The following is a 21,245-nucleotide window of genomic DNA, read 5'->3' as shown; positions in this document are numbered from 1 at the left end:
AAGACAATTTTTTAACAAGATTCTCAAATCTGCCATATCTGAAGTTAAAGTGGTCTAGACATCTGGGAAGTTAAATTAGGGTACATAAAGTACACATTTCAAGAAACTACACCCCTTGGAGCTTCAAATGAGGGCCTACATGTATTTCTAGGACAAAAGTTGAGCGCACAAATAATGATGGAATATGTCGCTTTGGCTAGAACATATGTTTTTTCTAACCATAGCCACATGTTCATTTGTGTCTCGCGCACTCCAGGTTTGTACTAGAAACACATGCAGCCCCTCATTTGATGCGCCAAGGGGTGTAGTTTTTGCAAATGTGCACTTTTTGTGCCATAATTTAACTTCTTACATGAGCAGTAATGCCACGTCAAGGCTTCAACCCTAATTACTGACCATTCACATGCCTTTCATATCGCCATTCACTCGAAGAAGCACACACCATACTTTCCATACATTCACTCACAGAAGCACACACCATTCTTTCCCCTTACAATCCCAAAGAAATGATGGTAAAGGGAGAAAAAAAAAATCACTTTTACAGCAAAAATAAGTTTTTGCTGTAAATTTTTTCACTTATGCCCAGACAATTTTTTCACTTATGCCCAGATGGTCTGGGCAACCTGGTGGGTCAAGCTTGGCATCTTTCCTCTCATACACCCGGAAGGAATATGTGTAGCCACTACTGCTCTCACATAATTGGTAAAATTTAACCCCATACCAGGAGCGTTTAGAGGGAATGTATTGCTTGAACCCTAACCGGCCTTTAAATTTCATTAGGGACTCATTTAGGGCTGCAACTAACGATTATTTTCATAATCGATTAGTTGGCCGATTATTTTTTCGATTAATCGGATAAAAAAAATGAATGGAAATTTTTCATTTATTAAAAATAATTTAATAAACAAATGTTAAAAACAAACAGGGAGGGCGTGGCTTGCCTTGCTTGAAGATGGCAGCTTGAGCCTTTAGCTCCGCGGCCGACTCACTATAATCCGCACCCTTCCGACCTCACAGGACAAAATGGGCTCATCCCAACGCCATGAAACACCTGAAACTCAATCCAGGTCAATGGGGAACTCGCTGCGTGCATATTTCCAGACCCCCGCGGTCCTGGATACACAGCCCCCATCGCCCAACATGGCACCTTCACCCGCAAGCACATCAACTTCGGACGAGGCCCCCCACTCACCTCTTCCAGCTGACCTCACATCTTCAGCCGCTGACCTGCAGGAGCTGTTCTGCTCTCTTCCCACAAAGGCGGACTTCAGCAACTTGATTGTGGAAGTTAAGCGTCCCCTACACGAGGAGGTGGCGGCCCTCCGTGCGGACATTACGGGAGTGGAAAGACACACTACTTGCTTAGAAGATACGCATACTCAGGTTGCTCACCAGCTGAAGGAGCTGCAGCATTCATCTAAGCAATTGACCTGGGCCTGGCGGTTGAGCTCCGGCACTCCGTGGAAGACCTCGAGAACAGAGGTAGGCGGAACAACTTGAGGGTGAGGGGTTTTCAGGAGTCAGAAGGCCCAGAAGACCTTCGGGCCTTGTTACAACGGCTCTTCAACACCTTGCTAGGCCGTGCTGCAGATTCCCCTGTGCGCCTGGATAGGGCACATTGCGCGCTGAGACCACGCGGCAGGTCAACAGATCCACCCAGAGACATAATATGCTGCTTTCAAGATTTTATTTTAAAGGAGGAGGTCATGGCTGCGGCATATAATATACGCTCTTTCATATTTGAGGGCCGAACTTTGGCGCTTTACCAGGATCTCTCCCCCATCATGCTGCGCAATCGACGTGCGTTGAGACCGCTTACATTGCTGCTTCAGAAACGAGACATCAGGTACCGCTGGGGATTCCCTTTCCAATTGACTATCATGCACGCTGGTTCCACTTTTTCTGTGCGGAAGCACAGTGATGTTGCAGAGGTGGCATCAGTCCTCGGGCTGCCTGTACTGCAGGTACCGGACTGGTCCCTTTTGGAGGCTGCCCCAATGTTTCTGCCCCAAGCTGTTCCTGCTCTGGCTCCCCGTGACAACCCGCTGCCGCAACGCTCACGACCGAGATGTGGAGGAGCCATAGATGACGGGAGGAGCGCCACACGCGCGCAGGAAGAGTAACGGAGTTCACTTACCGATCCATTACCTGGTTGCTGTTAGACCACTACATATACACCTTTTTTTTTTTTTGCGTGCCTGTTACTAGGTGCGGTTTCTCAGCACTAGACTGTCGTGCTCTCGCTGTCCCCTACAAGCTGTGTAACGCAATACTGTATCTGAATATTGTCAAAGAACCGGACATTGTGAGACACCATTGTTAAATGTTTGTTTCCTTACTTTGATGCTCACCCTAACACTGATGTGTTATTTCTAAGGCTGTGCTCTTAACAGGCTGTGGCACGGATGCCCCGCGCTTGCCCCCTGATGGAGACACGCGCACACTTACCACTGTGTGGCCAAGGTTTACATTAAGCTTTTTTGTTTTTTTTTTCACACTCACACACACTCGCTCGCTCGCTTCTGGTTGTGCTTTCAACAGGCTGTGGCACGGACGCCTTGCGCTTGCCCTCCGTTGGGGACACGCGCACACTTTGCTCGATACTTACTGCTGTGTTGCCAAGGTTTACATTAAGAGGTTTTTTTTCCTCTTTTTTTTTCTCTTAAAAGGTTATATAGCCTGATGGCAGATTGGGTGGTGGGGGGTTGTCATGATCCTCTTGTGATTAGAAACGGCTCATCGAGCCGACATTGTGGTTTGTGTTCTGTTTACGGATGGTTATGTTCACTGTTCATAAATAGCTACGGCTATGGAGTAATGTGGCGTTTATTTTCTATTTCTTTTCTTTTTTATCCAATCCATTTTGGCTCTCTCCGCCTTGCTGCTGCTCTGGGCGGGGCATCTATAACCCCCTGGCAGGTCGGACTACGTTTTGCCTGGGCGCTTGCCAAATTTCCGGACCCTTTGTAAAGCTGCTCCTTTGGTGGTATTCCTCCAGGAAACCCATTTTCGCGGTGGCAGTGTCCCGACGTTTCGCCACCCAGCTTTCCCGCAGATATATGCGATAGCGGCATGGCTTCCTCATGTCTAATCTTAGGGAAGATCCCGGTGGCAGATACACGTTTGTCAAAGGCACTATTCATGATCAAATGTTTACCTTCGCGTCAGTGTATCTTCCCAATAAGGGACAGTGTTCTGCCTTATCTTGTATTCTCCGTATCCTTATGGAATTTAAGGAGGGCATCTTAATTGTGGGGGGAGATTTTAACGTAACACCGGAACCTAAGGCGGACTCTACAACACACCCGTCTCCTAATACGCCATCCCATGTCAAACAATTTAACTCCATCCTACGATGGTATAGGCTTGTTGATTGTTGGCGAGCGTTTCACCCGGGTGAACGAGACTTCACCTGTTATTCCACTCCGCACCGGCCATACTCCCGGATCGACCTTTTCTTGATGGAGTATTATCACTTGGGCCAGGCGGAGGGGTGCTCTATCGGTGCTGCTGAGGTATCGGATCACTCCCCGGTGACTTTGCGACTTCAAGCCCACCTTTATAGACCTACTACTACTTCCTGGCGCCTTAATGACTCTCTCCTGACTAATGACGATGTTGTCCAGGCTGCTTCTGAGCTACTGACACATTTTTTCTTAGATCACGCTGACTCGGAAGTGCGCTGCCTTGCTGTTTGGGAAGCTGACAAGTGTATGGTCCGGGGGCTCAGTAAAGCTTCTTACCTTAAGAAACTCTGGTCCCAAGAGATCTCGGACCTCTCTCAGCGCATTGCGGATGTGGATGCTCTCCACAAACGCACTTGTGACGATCGCACCTATCTCGAACTACTCACCCTGCGGCGACGCTTGAATACTCTGCTCAATCATGATATTCAGAGATCGTTCCTTCGCACTCGTTCTCTATTCTATGAACGTGGCAACAAGAGCGGTCGTCTCCTGGCTAGGGTATTAAGATCCAAGCAGCAGTCTCTCTATGTTAGTAAGGTTAAAACCCCTAGAGGATTAGTTTCCTGCTCTCCCTCTGACATAGCCGACTCCTTTTGCCATTATTATCGCTCGTTGTACAATCTCCCCCTTGGCTCCTCAGGCGTCGGTCGGGAATCTCTCATTCGTGCCTACTTAGAGAAACATATCTGTCGTAAACTGACTGTGGAACAGTCGGCAGCTCTTGAGGAAGAGATAGGGACTGAGGAGGTGTGGGCAGCCGTGAAGTCGATGGCGACGGGAAAGGCTCCGGGTCCAGACGACCTCCCCCTTCGGTACTATCGCATCTTCTGGGAGCAGTTGAAGACTCCCTTTATGACTCTCCTTAATGCTGTGCGGCAAGGGGATCCCCATTCGCTGATGGCAACGATTGCTGTGTTGCCTAAGGGAAAGACCCGTTGTTATGTCAGAGCTACCGGCCCATATCTCTCTTGAATACTGACTTAAAAATATTTGCTAAGGTGTTGGCTGCTAGACTGCAGGGAGTACTGGGCTCCTTGATACATCCTGATCAGTTGGGGTTTATTGTGGGCAGGGAAGGTCGTGACGGGACTTATAGAGCATTAAATTCTATTCACCTTGCCCAGGCGACGGGGCAGAAACTGCTTCTTCTGTCGACGGACGCAGAAAAAGCGTTCAACAAGGTGGCATGGGACTTTCTGTTCCAGACTCTACGGACCAGGGGCTTTGGCCTGTTTTGGCTCCACTGGGTCATATCACTGTACTCTGACCCGTCTGCACGAATCCGCCTGAATGGAGCCCTTCCCAATCCGCAACGGTACCAGGCAGGGGTCACCCCTCCTCTTAGCCATTACTCTGGAGCCCTTCCTGCAAGCTGTTCGGAATGATCCCGGCATACATGGCCTGTCTTGCTCTGGCTGAGCTCACAACCGGTAGTCTCTCTCCCACACGTACATGACGCGTTACGGATATTTGGCTCCCTCTCCAACTTTAAAATCAATGCTGACAAGTCTGAAGTTATGGATGTTTCCTTGTCCACAGCTGTTGGTGCTTCTTTCCCATACAGATGGTGCCGTGATTTTATCAAATATCTGGGAGTCTGGATCCCGAGAGACCTCTCCTCAACCTACAAGGTAAATTTCCCCAATCTTTTGCAACAACTACGGCTTGACCTCTGCCGATGGGATTTCTCCCATCTATCTATCTGGCATGGGCGCGTTAGCGTAATCAAAATGAATGTTCTACCAAGGATATTGTACCTCTTTCAGACGCTGCAGATAACCGTCCCCAGCTCCTTTTTCTCGGGGCACCGCACGCTTGTAGCTCGTTATGTCTGGAGGGGGAACCGCCCTCAGGTACGATACGCTATGCTCACACGCCTGAAAGAAAATGGGGGACTCTCACTATCTGACTTCTTCGGTTTCGGAAGTTTCGGCCACCTTCTAACATCTGGATAGACATGGAGCAAACGGACACACCGTTCCCCCTCACTAGTAGCTTGGGGCTTTGTCCCGAGGCCCTCCAGCGCTCCACTTGCCCAAACCCATTTGGCGTAGACGATGGGTCGGCGGTACGCTTTCTCCATTGCTGAAAACCCGGATTTCTCTCCGGGTCTGGAGAGGGGGTATCTTGACTCTCTGGCGCTGCCTTCGGATGCCACCTTCTCGGCCGTGTGGGATAGTGCTGCTCCCCTACCTTTTGAGCGGGCAGCTCCTGCTGCTACAGGCACTATGCTGCAGCGCTTTCGGTATGCGCAAATAGCGCGTTACATTCGGTCAGTGCCGGGCAAGCAATCATCTTTCCAGGACTCTCACCCTATTTGAACAACTCTTCCAGTGGCCCTGTATCCCCGGGGGGGATCTCTGTTATTTATCGTATGCTATTGGAGAGAGACTCTTTGGTCCCTCCGGCGTTCATGGGGCGTTGGGAGGCCGACCTTGGGGAAGCACTCTCGGAGCCACAATGGAAGAAGGTGTGCTCTTAGACAACACTCTATTGCGACTCGATATCAGGAAACAGCCTACAAGCTGATGTCCCGGTGTTATAGGACCGCGGTGGCAATGAGCCAGGTTATGCCAGGGAGTGATCCTGCCTGGCATAGGAGAGGAGGAGAGTGGCACTTACTTGCACATGTGGTGGGGCTGCAGGAAGCTTCAACCTTACTGGACCAGGGTCTTTCGCTGTATGGAAGAAATCTCTGGTGAGCCGATCCTCCTTCACTCGGAGAAATCATTGGGTTTCATGAAACGTTCCATCCTCCGTCATCTTCTCAACACGGCTCATAGCCTTATACGGCTTTACTGGAGGTGTCCTGTGGCCCCCTCCCTGCGTCAGTGGGTTTTGCGAATGGAAGAGATTCGGGTCTTGGAGGAACTGGTCCACCTGACGTCGGACAGGATGGAGGCGTACACGGGGACATGGGGTGCTGGCTCTCCTTTCTCTCCTCTCCTGTACTTGAGACGCTACTTCGGCAGTAAAGTAGCCCCTAAAGACCCCATCAACCACAACTGCCCCTAAATTAATCCTAAACACCCCATTAACCATAGCTGCCCCTAAATTAACCCCCACCTCCCCTAACTTTCAGCAGCCCAAATATTAATTTTATACTTAGTTAGATGAGTGTCTTAGCCATGTGGGACTGGGAGAAAGGAAGGAGGCCGGGGCCAGTTGTCACAGTGATTAAAGGGACTGTGAGTAGGAACTGCTGTGAGTCACTGAAACGGATTGTATAATGAGGGGTATTTTTCAGAGCATTTTATAATCGATAAAAATAGATTCAACTAATCGATAATGAAATTAATTGGCAACGATTTTCATTATCGATTTTATCGATTAGTTGTTGCAGCCCTAGACTCATCAACATGAATTTCTTGCTTGGGGGTATAAACTGCAGCAAATTTGGTTTGGAAGTGAGAAATAAGGGGGCGGATTTTAAAAAGCCTGTAATATTTGGGGTCATCTTTGGGAATGTACTGGGTATTGTCATTAAAACGTAAAAAGCAGAGGAGGAGTGCATACCTTCCCCTGTTCATGGTGTTAGAGAAAATTGGGGTTGAAATAATGGGGTCTGTGCTCCAGTAGGACTTTAAAGAGGGCTTTTTTATTATCCCCATTATCATGGTGAGTGCCCAGAATGTTTTTAACTCGCACACATCAGTGGGAGTCCATGCCTTTTGCTTGTTTGCTTAGGCTGTATTTTGTTTGCTATAATTGGCAAATTGCTGGGCAGCGTACAAGTTAGTTTGGTAAGCTAACGCCTCCCAAAACTCATTGTCCATGAACAGCTCCATAAACTGGCATGGGGTAAAATCTGTGACATCCGGATGAATGCCGGAATTGGCAGTGAAGGGGGGAACATCTGGAAAAGTGCCAGCTGCAGGCATCCACTCATCAGAGGGATCAGGAGTAGTAGAAGCAACACGGCTCCTTGTAACTGGGGGTGCAGCATCATCATCAGAGCTGCTGGTAAACTGGCCCATATCAAAATCTGATGCAGTGTCAGTGGCAGAGTCTGACGCCAACATTTTATATGCCTCTTCCACCGTATATAACCTATCCATGTTTTTTTTTTTTTTAGCCCTACCTAACCCTAGACCCTAATCCCTACCTAATCAATTCCCCACTAACTAACCCACCCACACCAACCCACCGACAATTAAAAAAAAAAAAAGAATTAACCCCTTAGGGTCAAATACTGCTGATCAGAACACTGATCAGCAGTGAAAAAAATATATACATTTTTTTTTACACAAATCGCTCAAATCACACACTCTTCTACCACGTTTTCTGTGTGAGGAGTGAGGAGGAGGGAGACAGGGTAATATGGGCAGATACAATGTTTACAAACATTGTATCTGTCAATTTTCAAAAGCATGCACGTGATTCCCTTTTAAAGCGATCACGTTCACAAAATTGACGGAGATTGGCTGCTACACGATCGCTGGGGTCTCCCAGCGGTCAGTAGCAGCCATCCCCTCGCGATCCCAGCGTGCAGTGCGACGCGGGACTGCTTATTGGCGATTACATACCTGGTACATCCCGGTCTGGTGGTAACATGTGACCAGGAAGTACTAGGTACGTCCTGGTCCGGAAGGGGTTAAGTACACTGAGAATGTGGCCTGTATTGCGCATATAAGAAGGTGCCTTAGAGACGTATCTCTGTAGAAAAAAAATCTACATACTCGGAAGTGTTACACGTATTCCACTTGTAATGGGTCTGCCAGGAGGCCTTTCAAGATACTTGTGCACCTTTGGCAGAAAATAAAACGTTGCCAATTTTGGGGTTTTAAGATTTAAATAATTGTATTTTCCAGGGGATAAGATCTTATCTTCCTTTCCTCGCTTAAGTAAACAGTTTAGCTCACATCTAAATTCCAAAAAAGGATCTTTTCTCAATTTTTTATATGTAACAGAATCACCAAGGATAGCCCTTTTCTACTAAAGATGTGCAGAGATAGTTGTGTATTACAGTATGATATAGGAGGAATGTAGCATAGCATAATATTGTGTCTGTCAGGACTCGGGTGATCAGGTCGGGTATGAGCCCATGCGCAGGGGATACTTGGGGTTCAGTATGTAACCCACGGTGCATGATTATGCAAACAAAGATACCACAAACAGAAATCCAGGTAAAGCAGTGTATATTATGTATATAACAGGACCAGCAAATAAGGGTAATATAGCAAGTAACCGGACGTATGGCAAAATAAATACAGGTAATAAGTCTTTTGGCAGGGAGCCCGCTTGGAAGGGCACGACAGACAGGGAGCCCGCTTGGAAGGGCACGACAGACAGCCCGCTTGGAAGGGTACAAAATGCACAAAAGCAGGGAGTCCACTTGGAAGGACACAAAAGCAGGGAGTCCACTTGGAAGGACACAATAGCAGGGAGTCCCCTTGGAAGGACACAATAGCAGGGAGTCCACTTGGAAGGACACAATAGCAGGGAACCAGGAACAGTACAGGTGCAGAGCCACAGCAGGAAGGTCCATAGACTTCAATACAAAGGCCCTGACCAAAGGGCAGGGCAGGTTCATAAAGGCAGGGCAATCCAGGAAACAAGGCCCAGCTGGATGTATTGCTAGGGCTCAACCCAGGTAACAGGGCACACCTGAGTTCTGAGTGCGCCAGAGGGCGGAGGGTGGCCACTAGTGGTCGCAGATGTAAACGCCACAGGTATAAAAAAGCCACGGTTCAGGCAGCGAAAAATAGGTTCCTGACAGTGTCTCTTATTTCTACATTAATTGTACATTATCTTCTGCCCTGGAAGTTATCATTGGATAGGTGTCAACCGTTGTGGCAACCAAGGTGGTTTGTTGGATCTTCTGGCAGCTTTCTGTGCACAGCACTCAAATTGGGCAGCGTGAATGGGAAAATTATTTGTTAAGGTTAATGTTTTATTCATTATTTTCTCTCTGTCTCCAGGAATATTTAATGTTTTGGGGTTTCCTGTGACTCAGTGCCCACTGGGACTTAGTCAGACTGGACTGCCACTGGGTATACAGCTAATTGCCTCCCACTACAATGATCACTTAACCTTGGCCCTTGCTCAGTACCTGGAAACAACTTTGGGAGGCTGGATACCACCGGGGTCTGAGAAACACCTTTGATTAAAGATACAAGAGCTACACCAGAGAATATGTCTTAATTGGCGTTTGAGATAAGGAATACTGCTGTTTAATGATTTTTATGTTTTTTTGTCTGAAATGAGAACAAATAAAATATATTTAGAAAAACACATTGAAATGTCCACAATCATTATTCATTATTTTTTCTTAGCTATCAATATCATCTGTAAACACATACAACAGATGGACACAACATACAAATAATTAATGTTAGGCATATTGAAGCAAAAGGTTGATGACATTCCGTTCAAAGCGCAAAAAAACACAAAAGTGAAAGTATGATGCCACAATATCACTACCATATCAATTTTTGTGAATTTGCAATTGTTCTGTGGCCATAGGACGCATGCTACAATTTGTTTTTCAGACATCAGACCAGTGTTGCTGCAACACAGTCCATTAATTTTAATACAAGCACACATCATTACTTGTAAAACCTAGGTTGAGATCTAAGTGTACAAAAGAAAAAAGAGAAGAGAGGGAAATCCATCTCCATGACTCCCAGAAATGCACTATAAATTAAAAGTAATCCCCTTCATCCGTATTTCACTATCACCCATCTTTCACAGATTGCCAACATGTCAAGCCAGTATTTAAACTTTCATATGAAGAAAAGTAGGTGGAGTAAGTTGCATGCATGTACACACATACACACACATACTAACTATATAAAATATACACACTGACTAACACTATACAGAATGAATATGGCGCTACAATACAGTAGACACACTGACTCTTGCACAATACATTTACACTCACTGACTCTAGCACTATACATATGCACACATACACACTGAGACTACAGTATATACACATATATACCGTGTTTGCTCGATTATAAGACAAGGTTTTTTTCAGCGCAAATGCTCTGAAAAATACCCCTCGTCTTATAATCAGACCTCAATTAGGTCTGACTATGAGACTAAGATCCAGATCCCCCTCAGCGCTGCTTCTGAGTCCCCGGTGTGTAGACAACTTCCGCTGCAGCCAGAAGGAGGTGCGGTTAGGAGCGGGGGTTGTCTGCGTCCATCGAGCAGACCTTCCCCGGCTGTCAGAGAGTTCCCCTCACCGGGAAGACGTAGACGTCTACACGCTGCCTGGACAACACACCGGGAGTCAGAAACACCGGTAAGTGTTTTTTTTTTGGGGGGGGTGATAAATAACTCATATAATGTAGTGGATGCATGGAAGGGTAATCTAGCAGAGGTGGTTTGTTCCTTTGTATTAGCATTCCATGAGTTAATCTGAGGTTGATTTAAATGTGTTTCTTTGTGCATGTCCTCAGTATCTGTTCTAGCAAGAGGTGTTATCTTCCCAAAGGACCCCTGTGGTGATTCATGGCCTAACAGGACCCTGAGTTATAGGAATTCCATTCCTATCTTAAGTGGAGGGGTTTCCATCACCTTTACCCCACCATAACTTATTGGCACAACAAAGATGTTCCAATTCTTGGAAAAGGTGTCATATAATCGGTCATGTGGTCAGAGGGGTGTTTTCTTGAAACAGAGTCTGATTTAGGGACAAGGCAGGGACCTCAAAGCAGAACTCCATGATATACTCTGATCGGAACAACATCATAATAAATATACGCTGTTAGTTGCTTATATGAAAAGAGCTTATCACGAAAAAGATGCACACTTGGCAACCTTATGTAAGAGCCCAATTTAACTGAACAATGTAGAGATGTACAAATTCAGTCAGAAAATAACATTATGTTGTGCTTTGTTAGTTGTAGCAGTAGTTGATGCATACTGTCATCCAAAAAAAATGACATATTGCTTTGTATGATATTTCATTCAAACATTGATAAACTAAGAAAATATACTGTGTAGCAACTTCTTGTTGATATGAAGATTTTTTATTATTAGAAAAAAAATGTTTAATGCCCCAAGGATGGTATATTTTCATGTAGATAGTGCAGTGCCAAATCCGCCCATTTCATTTCTTGCTCTTTAACAGATTCCGTTGCCCCACCATTATCTTGTTCAGGTTCTGGAAGTTCATTCTATGGAGGAAACAAAATCAATTAATCACTTTCTGGCAAAATTCAAAGTTACAGGTCAGTAACATACAAATATACAGTAAACATACAAAAATGTGTCAGTTAAAAAAGGAACTAGATACTATGGCTCGCCACTTCTAAAAACACACACACAAAAAATATATATAACCCCTTAACATCCATTAACAGGTCAGGCATGTCACGCAAAAACGGTCACTAAATTTCATTAAACAAGCTAGAAAGTGATCGACGTCGAGGCATTCAGCAACACCGAGATCGGCGTCAGGGTCATGTCTGGCCCCTCCCCGGGGCGTCAACGGACGCCCGTTTTAAAAGAGTTTAGGAGGTGATCAGCGAGTTTATTATTATAAGCGAGTGCTAAAATTAGTAAAACATTTCAAATACCGAAGGGGTGTCTAACTTTAAAAAAATGAATGGTTTGATGGGGTAAATTGGAGTGGCCGGGCTCAAAGATAGGGCACAGGCACAGACTGACCAAAATAGGGGAAAAAAAGCGCACTTCCCAAATGTGGCCTTTCAACCCCAAACACCAGACAAACCCATGCATGGGTATACCACTGTACTCGGGAGATGTCGCTGAACCCACATTGGGGTGTTCTTTGATAGTGATGCATACCTGGAGTTATAAATTTATACCCAAAGTACAATTTGTGTTTTGTGAGTGGTGTGCCCGATCCGCACCCCTTGGATATCAGGATTAAGTCGAATCGCCTGGAGGAGAGGCTCCAGGGAGATCACAAACATTAGGGGTGATAGTGGGCAATCCTGGCAGGTCCCGTTCTTGATAGCGAAAGAGTCTGAGAGTGAGCCGTTGATACGAAGCCTCTCGGAAGGGGTCGAATAGAGAGACCGAATCCACGTAATGAAGCCTGAGCCAAAGCCTAATTGTTTTAGCGTGGCCAACATGAACGCCCAGTCTACCCGGTCGAATGCTTTCTCCGTGTCGGTGGAGAGAAAGACAGCAGGGACAGCCGAATCCTTCGCGTAGTGTAATAAATTGAGGGCACAGATCGTAGCATCGCGCGTTTCCCGGCCGGGGAACAAATCCAGCCTGATCAGGGTATATGAGCTTACCCAGAAGCGGCTGTAGGCGGTTGGCCAAAATCTTAGCAAAGAGTTAAAGGTTGGCGTTAAGTAAGGAGATGGGGCGGTAGCTTCCGCATTGTTCAGAGTCCTTGCCTTCCTTAGGAATAAGCGTGATCAAAGCGGACATAGTTTGGGCATGGATCTGACCCCCATCGAGAATAGAATTGAAGGCGCTTACAAAATGTGGGGCGAGGAGGTCTTTGAAGTGTGAGTAGTAGCGAAGGGGGAAACCATCAGGACCTGGACACTTCCCCGCTTGCGAGGACTTAATAGCCAGTTCCAGTTCAGGCAAAGTGATGGGTTCATCAAGGACCGCGGCGTCGCCCGATTAGATTCTCCCCCGTAACGTACGCCACAGGTATTCCGCAAGGCCCCTGTCCCCGCCCAAGGAGGATCGGTCACCTGGAGGGCAAGGAAGGTTATACAGGTCAAAGAAGTAGTCCCGGAAGCGTATGGAAATGTCATGGCGAAGAAGGTGCAACCGGCCATCCGCAGAACGTATTTTGGGAATATATGTGAAAGTCCTGGACCGGCGGAGTGCCCTCGCCAGGTACTTCCCGGATTTATTGCCCGGAACAGGACCTGATTTCGCATATAAGATTGGTGCCATTTGCGGTTTAAAAGAGACGCCAGTTCGCCCCGAAGAGCTGTAAGCTTCCGGAAATCCCCCTCGAAAGTAATGGGCCAGGACCTGGGACACCTGGATTCATTTAAGCGCCATGTACACTCAGAGGGGCGATCTAGGGTGGAGTCTAGGGCTAAATGCAGGGGTGAATGGTCTGACCATGGCGCTATACCGATAGCAGCACGGGGGAGAAGATGGGTGTGGTGGTGGGGGGAGTTATGGGGAGTAGAGAAGAAGGTCCAATCCTTGATGGTGGGATGCATGGCCCTCAGTCTACTAACTGATTTACAGAGAGAAGTGAGAGAATCCGCCTCAGGATATGCTGCGGTGTGCGTGAGCAGCCTGCAGAAGTGTCTAAATCAGGATGCAAAGCTAAGTTGAAACACGTATGAGAGGAGGGAGGGCGGGAGACAAGAGCTGAAGGGAATGGGAGGGAACAAACAACTAGGGCTGCAACTAACGATTATTTTCATAATCGATTATTTGGCCAATTATTTTTTCTGCCCCTATATATGCCTTATACCCTCCTATATGTCAAAGATGCCACTGTGCCCCCTTATACCTCCTATATGCCACTCTGTCCCCTGATATGCCTTATACCCCTCCTGATATGCCTTATAGCCCCCTATATGCCACTGATATGACACTCTGTCCCCTAATATGCCTTATAGCCCCATATATGCCACAGTGCCCCGATATGCCACTGTGCCCCGATATGCCACTGTGCCCACTGATATGCCTTATAGCCCCCTATATGCCTTTTACCCTTGATATGCCACCATGCCCCCTGATATGCATTTTACCCTTGATATGCCACCATGCTCCCGGATATGCCTTTTACCCCTATATGCCACTGTGCCCCCTGATACGCCTTATAGCCCCTTTATGCCACTGTGCCCCCTGATATGCCTTATAGCCCCTTTATGCCACTGTCCCCCCTGATATGTCTTATGCCCCCCCGATATAAGAAAAACCGACATCGCTAAAATAGGTTTTTTATTTATATTTTTTAAATATAGACAAAAAAATAAATACACAATACAATATAAATATATATAAATATATGGACAATATAAATAATAAATCAAATATTACAGACATCAAAAAATAAAAAAACACAAATTAAAGAATGCACATAATTAATATATCCCGCAAAAATTCTACCTGCCCCACCAAGGGTAAATATATCAACAGAAGAAACACAGGGCAAATGAGCATAAAATAAAGATAATACTTACCCAGTGCTGCTTACTTGTCCTGTTTTTCTTCTGTTGATATATTGACCCCTGGTGGGGCAGGTGGAAGTGGCAGTGAGATGAAGTAGTGGAGGATGCACAAATCGCGCACTAAAATCCAAATCCCCTGCAGCGCTGCACGGGACCAGGATCCTTTGTGGCCGCCGGTAGGGGTCTGTGCGATGCGCACATACAGCCGCTTCTCCCCTCCGCTTCCGTTGGGGCTTCCATGATGGAAGCCGCACCGGAAGGTCACGTAACGCCGGGTTCAGTAATAGAAGCCCTGGCGGAAGTGGAGAAGCGGAAGGGGAGAAGCGGAGGATGTCTGCGCATTTTGCACAGACCCTCACCGGGTGGCAGAGAGGATACAGATCTCCTGCAGCTTTGCGGGGGGGTCTGGATTCTAGAGTTATAATCCGATCTCTATTTGAGATCGGATTATAGAAGGGAGTTTTCCAGAGCATTTGCTCTGAAAAACATAATTTTATAAATCGATAAAAATCGATTCAACTAATCGATTATGAAAATGGTTGATTTTATCAATTCGTTGTTGCAGCCCTACAAACAACTAGCTCAGGTAGGAGACAACACAGAAAAAATCTGGTAAGACACTAACACCAACCAAGACAGCAAATCAGCGCCACCACACAAACAGGGGAGGCCGCCGACTTTTTGAACAAGGGCGTGGGTGTGTGGGGAAACGTAATCCACGCAACAAGGAAGACAGTCCACAGACTGATAAGCAGTCAAAAACAATTAGTAATGAAAATGGTAAGAAATATCACAGAAACATCATGTGGGCCACCGGACACATGAATAAAAATAACAATGGTACGGCAAGTACCTGGTGTCGCGCTGTAAATGTGTGAGACAGCAAGTAAGCAAGCATAATGGTGAGAATGTGATACATACTGTAATCAAGACAGAAAAAGAGTAACAAGTAAGCACACTGGCAATGGTGCGGTGCAATGGGTGAATGCAGAGTAAAGAAGTCACAGCAGGTACAGTATGCGCATTAGTTCCTTATAGCATAAACGTAGGAGGCAACAAAAGTGGACAATACCTTTGTGACCAGCTGGGCAAAGGAAAAAGTCATATAAACCTAAACATAGCGCTGTAGGATACAAAATCGTAGGCACTGTGACAGAACCCTCCATCACTGGGGCCCCTGGAGAGGCCTGAGAGCCAGCCTCCTCCCTATCGACTAAGGGCCCAGGCCTTGTAGAGACTTCTGTGTGTGGATACAGGGGTTCCGTTTCTGCTGATGTTTCCCATGTTTTAGCACTCAGAGTCTCAAAACTGTAACGTCAGCTGGACATCCTGTGGTAGGAAGAAGGCTGTTATTGTGTGAGTTAGCCCTAGGTATGACTAGGTGTCACTGTTGCATACATAATTATCAATTACACAACAGGTAGCTGTTAATCCTGTGAGCTCCTGTGTCCTGGCCATTGTCTGTCTTAAGCCAATTATGTCTATCGTCATTCCACGTCTACGTCCACAATTAATGTAATTATTTATGTCTCATGTCATTCTGTCCTTCCCCCGGATATTGTGTTGCAGGATTTGATCTGATTACTTCCTTCCTGCCATGGTAATTAGATCATGTGATATTTGTCTTGCCCCTTTTCTACTTGTGTATATATAGCTCTGTCTTTGGTTTTAATAAAGGAGTCCTGTTTTCACCTCAACATGAGTGTTGCCTTATGTTTGGGGTGGGATGTAGCCACACTGTGTAGCTAAGCTTCGGATAGCCACAGTGCCAATGCAGCTTCGGTGCAGCGACATCCCCCCTTCTATCTACAACGCTGGTTCTGCCCGGCGCTGAAGGGGTTACTTGTTGGTGTCCCGTCAGGAGGAAGCAACGTTCGGCGGGAGTACCCAGTCGGGGTACAGGTCGGTCCCGTCACAGGTCGTGTGTCTCCATCTCATGGGAATCCAGATCATGGGGTTAATATGTGAGTCAAGAGAAGCGTCCCAGTCCCATGAGGAGAGAAAATTCTTATAATTGAGCAAATACGGTACATATATATATATATATATATATATATATATATATATATATGCGTTAGACATGCATTTTTAACTACATAATATGTACTTATCTCTTTGAAGTAAAGACTGTGATTGAAATAACTGATGATTTCAAAATAACAGCTGAACTGGCAGTTTTCTTTCTTTAATATTAGCCTCTGCTGCCAATATATATAAATGTATATATATTAGTGTATATGTAGCGTTTTATAATTGCCCCCCTGCTGCCTATATATATATATTAGCGGAAAATAAAATAAAAATGCCAGATATCTGGTGTAATAACACACAAGTGTGTAAAAGATGATACACAAAATAAAGTGCTGCACAAAATTGCCTGGATTTTTCCATTCACGCTGCATGAGTTCTATGCATTTTGGCAAAAATGGAAAACCTTTACATTGAAGGTGCTCCGACTCCTTAGACCTCTAACTTCTTTAACAATCTTCCCCAATTCTTGGAAAGGGAAACCTGCTTCTTCATCAGAATCCTCACTAGATGAAAATGAAGCTGAGGTTTGGGAGCATTCACCAGAAGATAATTCTGATATGGAAGATGATCTGGACCTTGTGCGCTAGCGAGATTTCACTTCTCCATCTCTAGCAGCTGAATATATGAATGATTCAAAAGTTTGCACCAGATTTTCCTGAAACCATCCCAAGACACTTTGCATATTCTTATCTTTGTTTCTCTTTGGCCAGATTTTCAGCTGAGCATGGGTTACGCAATTTTTTTCTGCAGCCGCCTGGAAACGGAACATTCAGCGCAAGTGACATGCTTTGCTTTAACCCCCTCAGGACCGGGTTTTTTCACCATGTTTGCACTAAAGGACCAGTGCGTTTTTGTGCTTTTGCTATGACTTATTCAACTCTGATTGCCCACTAACTCATTTAGTGCACCTCCACATATATAGGTTTTTTTCCAGCACAGGTAGGGCTTTCTTTTGAAATAATAATTTTATATATAAACCATCATTTATCATGAAAAATATCTAAAAATTTGGGGAAAACTACGAAAAAAAGGAAATATTTTCTCAGTTTCACCTATAAAAACTATATAAAATGAGTGCAAATGGAAAAAAAAACCTCCAAAAGTGTATTTAGGTCAGGGGAGGGCTGGCAGCCTAAGGCCTGGGGGGCAAGTCTAGCCAACTGGCCCATTGCACCATCAAAGCGGCTGCGAGCGACATTGAAAGTGGCCGTCGTGCGGCAGTCACTCCACCGGCGCCTAATGAAATTAAAGTGGCCGGCGTGCACACACCGCATGCCTCAGCTCTTCATCACACCCCTTTTAAGACGTGGGAAGAGGAGCTGAGGCATGGCTGTTGGGTCTGACAGCCGCATGATGCAGGGGCGTACCTAGAGTATTTGGCACCTGTGGCAGACCCTGTATGTGGCACCCCCCACACACACACTTTAAAACTGCATAGTTTCTATGGTTAGGCAAACATTGACAGGGGTACAGCAAAATTGTTATCATTATATACTTAGGGATTACGCAGCACCACCGTCAATGTGTGCCTATACATTGAGCCAGACACTGACAACCCATATCACTATATACTAAGCCAAACATTGATGTGGTGTAGGCTTACCACTTTAGTGACTGGCATAGTATATAGTAGGGATGCACCGAAATGAAAATTCTGGACTGAAACTAAAAATTCAGCATTCACTTGGCCAATACTAAAAGTAACACCAAAATTAGACAAAAAAATCAACAACAATATTAACACACACACACACACACATATATATATATATATATATATATATATATATATATATATATATATATATATATATATATAAAACAACAATCACAATCCTATCATGCCCAGGTTCTAGCATGTGCTGGCTGACTTAGCATGATAGGAGTGTGATTGCTGTTTGCAAATATATATTTACCGTATTTGCTCGATTATAAGACGACCCTGATTATAAGACGACCCCCCAAAATCTGAATATTAACTTAAGATTTTTTTTGTTTTTATTTCTTGTATTTTCCAACCTGTTCCCCAGTTACGCACATCTGCCCCCAGGCTTGCCACTCCAATATGGCACTGTGGCCCATGATATGCCTTTTAACCCTCTATATGCCACTGTGCCCCATGGTATGCCTTTTGACCCCCTATGTGCCACTCTGCCTCCAGAAATGCCTTATACCCCTATATCCCATTCTGGCATTTAGGGGGTTAAAATGCATATTATGGGGCAGAGTGGCATATAGGGAGGTATAAGGCATTTCAGGAGGCAGAGTGGCATTAAGGGAGTTAAAAGGCATTGTATAGAGCACTCTGCCTCCAGAAATGCCTTATACCCCTATATGCCACTCTGCCATTTAGGGGGTTAAAAGGCATATTATGGGACAGAGTGGCATACAGGGAGGTATAAGGCATTTCAGGAGGCAGAGTGCTCTATTAAATGCCCACTTAACGCCACTCCAGAAATGCCCTATGCCCCCATTTAACACACACACACCCTCTCTCTCTCCCCCTCCTCTCTCACCCCCCTTCCCCCGCTCTCCCCCCTCTCTTACCGGTGCTTCCAGCCGGGGCAGCGGGTTGACGTCGCCTTCTGCTGCAGCCGGAAGGAGGTGTGGCTAGCAGAGGGGGTTTGTATGCGTCCGTCGCGTATACTTTCCCCGGCTGTCAGAGATCAGAGTTCCCCGCACCGGTGCGGGGAACTATGATCTCTGACAGTCGGGGAAGGTCTATGCGACGGACGCAGACAACCCCCGCTGCTAGCCACACCTCCTTCCGGCTGCAGCGGACGTTGTCTACGCGGATCGCGTAGACGTCAACCCGCTGCCCCGGCAACACAGCAGGAAGCACCGGTAAGTGTGTGTATGATGGGGGGGGTCGGGTGAGACAGGAGGATCCAGGTCCCCTGCAGCGGTGCGGGGGATCTGGATCTTAGTCTCCTAATCAGACCTCTATTTGAGGTCTGATTAGAAGACGACCCCGATTAGAAGACGAGGGGTATTTTTCAGAGCATTTGCTCTGAAAAAAACCTCGTCTTATAATCGAGCAAATAAGGTATATATTAATACTGTCATTGAATTATTCTGTCCAATAAAAGTGTTAACACACCGAAGTTGGACCAAAAAATAATTTATAACAGCAATCACACTCCTATCATGCCTAGGAAGCCACTACATGCTGGAATCTGGGCATGAAAGGAATGTGATTACGGACATCCATGCTATCTGAAACCCTCATTCACAAACATTCAGCATAACACCCATCACTCTCACACACTTACATTCAGCATAACACCCATCACTCTCACACACTTACATTAGGCATAATACCCATCACTTTCACACACTTACATTCAGCATAACACCCATCACTCTCACACACTTACATTCAGCATAACACCCATCACTCTCACACACTTACTAATCCACTCTCTCCTACCTTTTCTTCTTTCACTCTCACTTTTCCTCCTCTTCTTCTTCTTCCTGTCCACTGAGCGCGGAAGACGGTGGGCGTGGCTTCAGTGTTGTGCGCCGGGATTTGACATCAAGTCCCGGCGCACAGCCACAGTTGCTGCACGCATCGTTTCTGAAGGCATGCCGGCATGGTGGCACCCCTCAGATGAGCGGCAGCCGGGGCGGCAACTGTGGCTGTCCCCCGTCCCCCCGCCAGGTACGCATGACGGCCGCATTCAATCCTGCTCGCGGCCGCTTAGTTTTTAACTTTGCGGCCGCAGCCGCATTGAATGCTCGTCTGCCGGTCGTCCGTCCGGCCGGATTTAGGGCGGCCTGGGGGGCAATTGCCCCCCGGCCCAGCCCGCCCCTGATTTAGGTATTTGTCCTGTTTTTGGAAATACCTCATATGCCTGGTATTTTCATTTATTTTGGCACTTACAGGATTAAATATGAATGACACTAATCACACCGATACAATATGTTCACACTGTCCATCTTGCTCCTTCTCTTCACCTCTCTGCTAAAACTAATCACCATATCCCATTGCACCGAGCCCCATAATACATAATGACACCCGCTCCTTTAAGTCCTACTCCCACATTCTCTCACTCCTACTACTGCTTGCTGCCGGTGACATTATCCGAACCCTGGTCCCCTAACACTCCCCACCCTTTCTTGTTCACCTTCCCACAGAAAACACCACAGGTCCCGCACTACCAAGTATCTCACTACCATTAAACCTCAGCTCTCATCCCCATTCTTTTCCTGTGCCTTCTAGAATGCTCGCTCGGTCTGTAACAAACTCACAGCCGTGCACAACCTATTTGTCGCAAACTCTTTCAACCTCCTAGCCATTACTGAAACCTGGCTTTCCTCTTCTGACACTGCTTCCATTGCTGCTCTCACATATGATGGCCTCCACTTTAGCCACACTCCTAGGCCAGGCAAGGCACATGGAGTCGGTGTTGGAATCCTGCTCTCCCCCTCCTGCTTCTATCAATTGCTGCCTCCCCTCCCCTCTCTGTCATTCTCCTCCTTTGAAGTTCACTCCATATGCCTGTTTTATATATTTTTTTTTGTCTCTCTCTCTCTCTCTCCATATCACTACGTCCATTAACATCTAATGGAACCTACAACCGCCGAACCCACTTTCTGTCCTCAAACTCCCTGCTCGACCCCTTGCAATCTGGTTTCCGCCCACAGCACTCGACTGAAA

At 46.3% G+C, this 21,245-nt stretch overlaps 2 protein-coding genes across 3 annotated transcripts in view; one reads left to right on the top strand and one right to left on the bottom strand.

Moving 5' to 3' along the window:
* The window catches only part of FAAH2 (fatty acid amide hydrolase 2), a 181,276-nt gene extending 171,573 nt beyond the window's left edge, over window positions 1–9,703 (top strand). For both annotated transcript variants that reach the window (XM_053473778.1, XM_053473779.1), the window contains one exon: window positions 9,389–9,703. In XM_053473778.1, coding sequence (XP_053329753.1) covers window positions 9,389–9,573 — 185 coding nt within the window. In that variant the 3' untranslated portion in view covers window positions 9,574–9,703. The remainder of the gene's footprint in view (window positions 1–9,388) is intronic.
* A 1,727-nt stretch (window positions 9,704–11,430) lies between these two features.
* ANAPC13 (anaphase promoting complex subunit 13) overlaps window positions 11,431–21,245 on the bottom strand; it is a 56,836-nt gene continuing 47,021 nt past the window's right edge. Inside the window, exon 3 of the mRNA XM_053473785.1 lies at window positions 11,431–11,599. Within this exon, the coding sequence (XP_053329760.1) occupies window positions 11,474–11,599 (126 nt within the window). The 3' untranslated portion in view covers window positions 11,431–11,473. The remainder of the gene's footprint in view (window positions 11,600–21,245) is intronic.

The sequence above is a fragment of the Spea bombifrons genome, chromosome 8 (assembly GCF_027358695.1).
Source record: "Spea bombifrons isolate aSpeBom1 chromosome 8, aSpeBom1.2.pri, whole genome shotgun sequence".
NCBI classification, from domain to species: domain Eukaryota; kingdom Metazoa; phylum Chordata; class Amphibia; order Anura; family Pelobatidae; genus Spea; species Spea bombifrons.
This window is presented reverse-complemented; position numbering and strand designations above follow the sequence as displayed.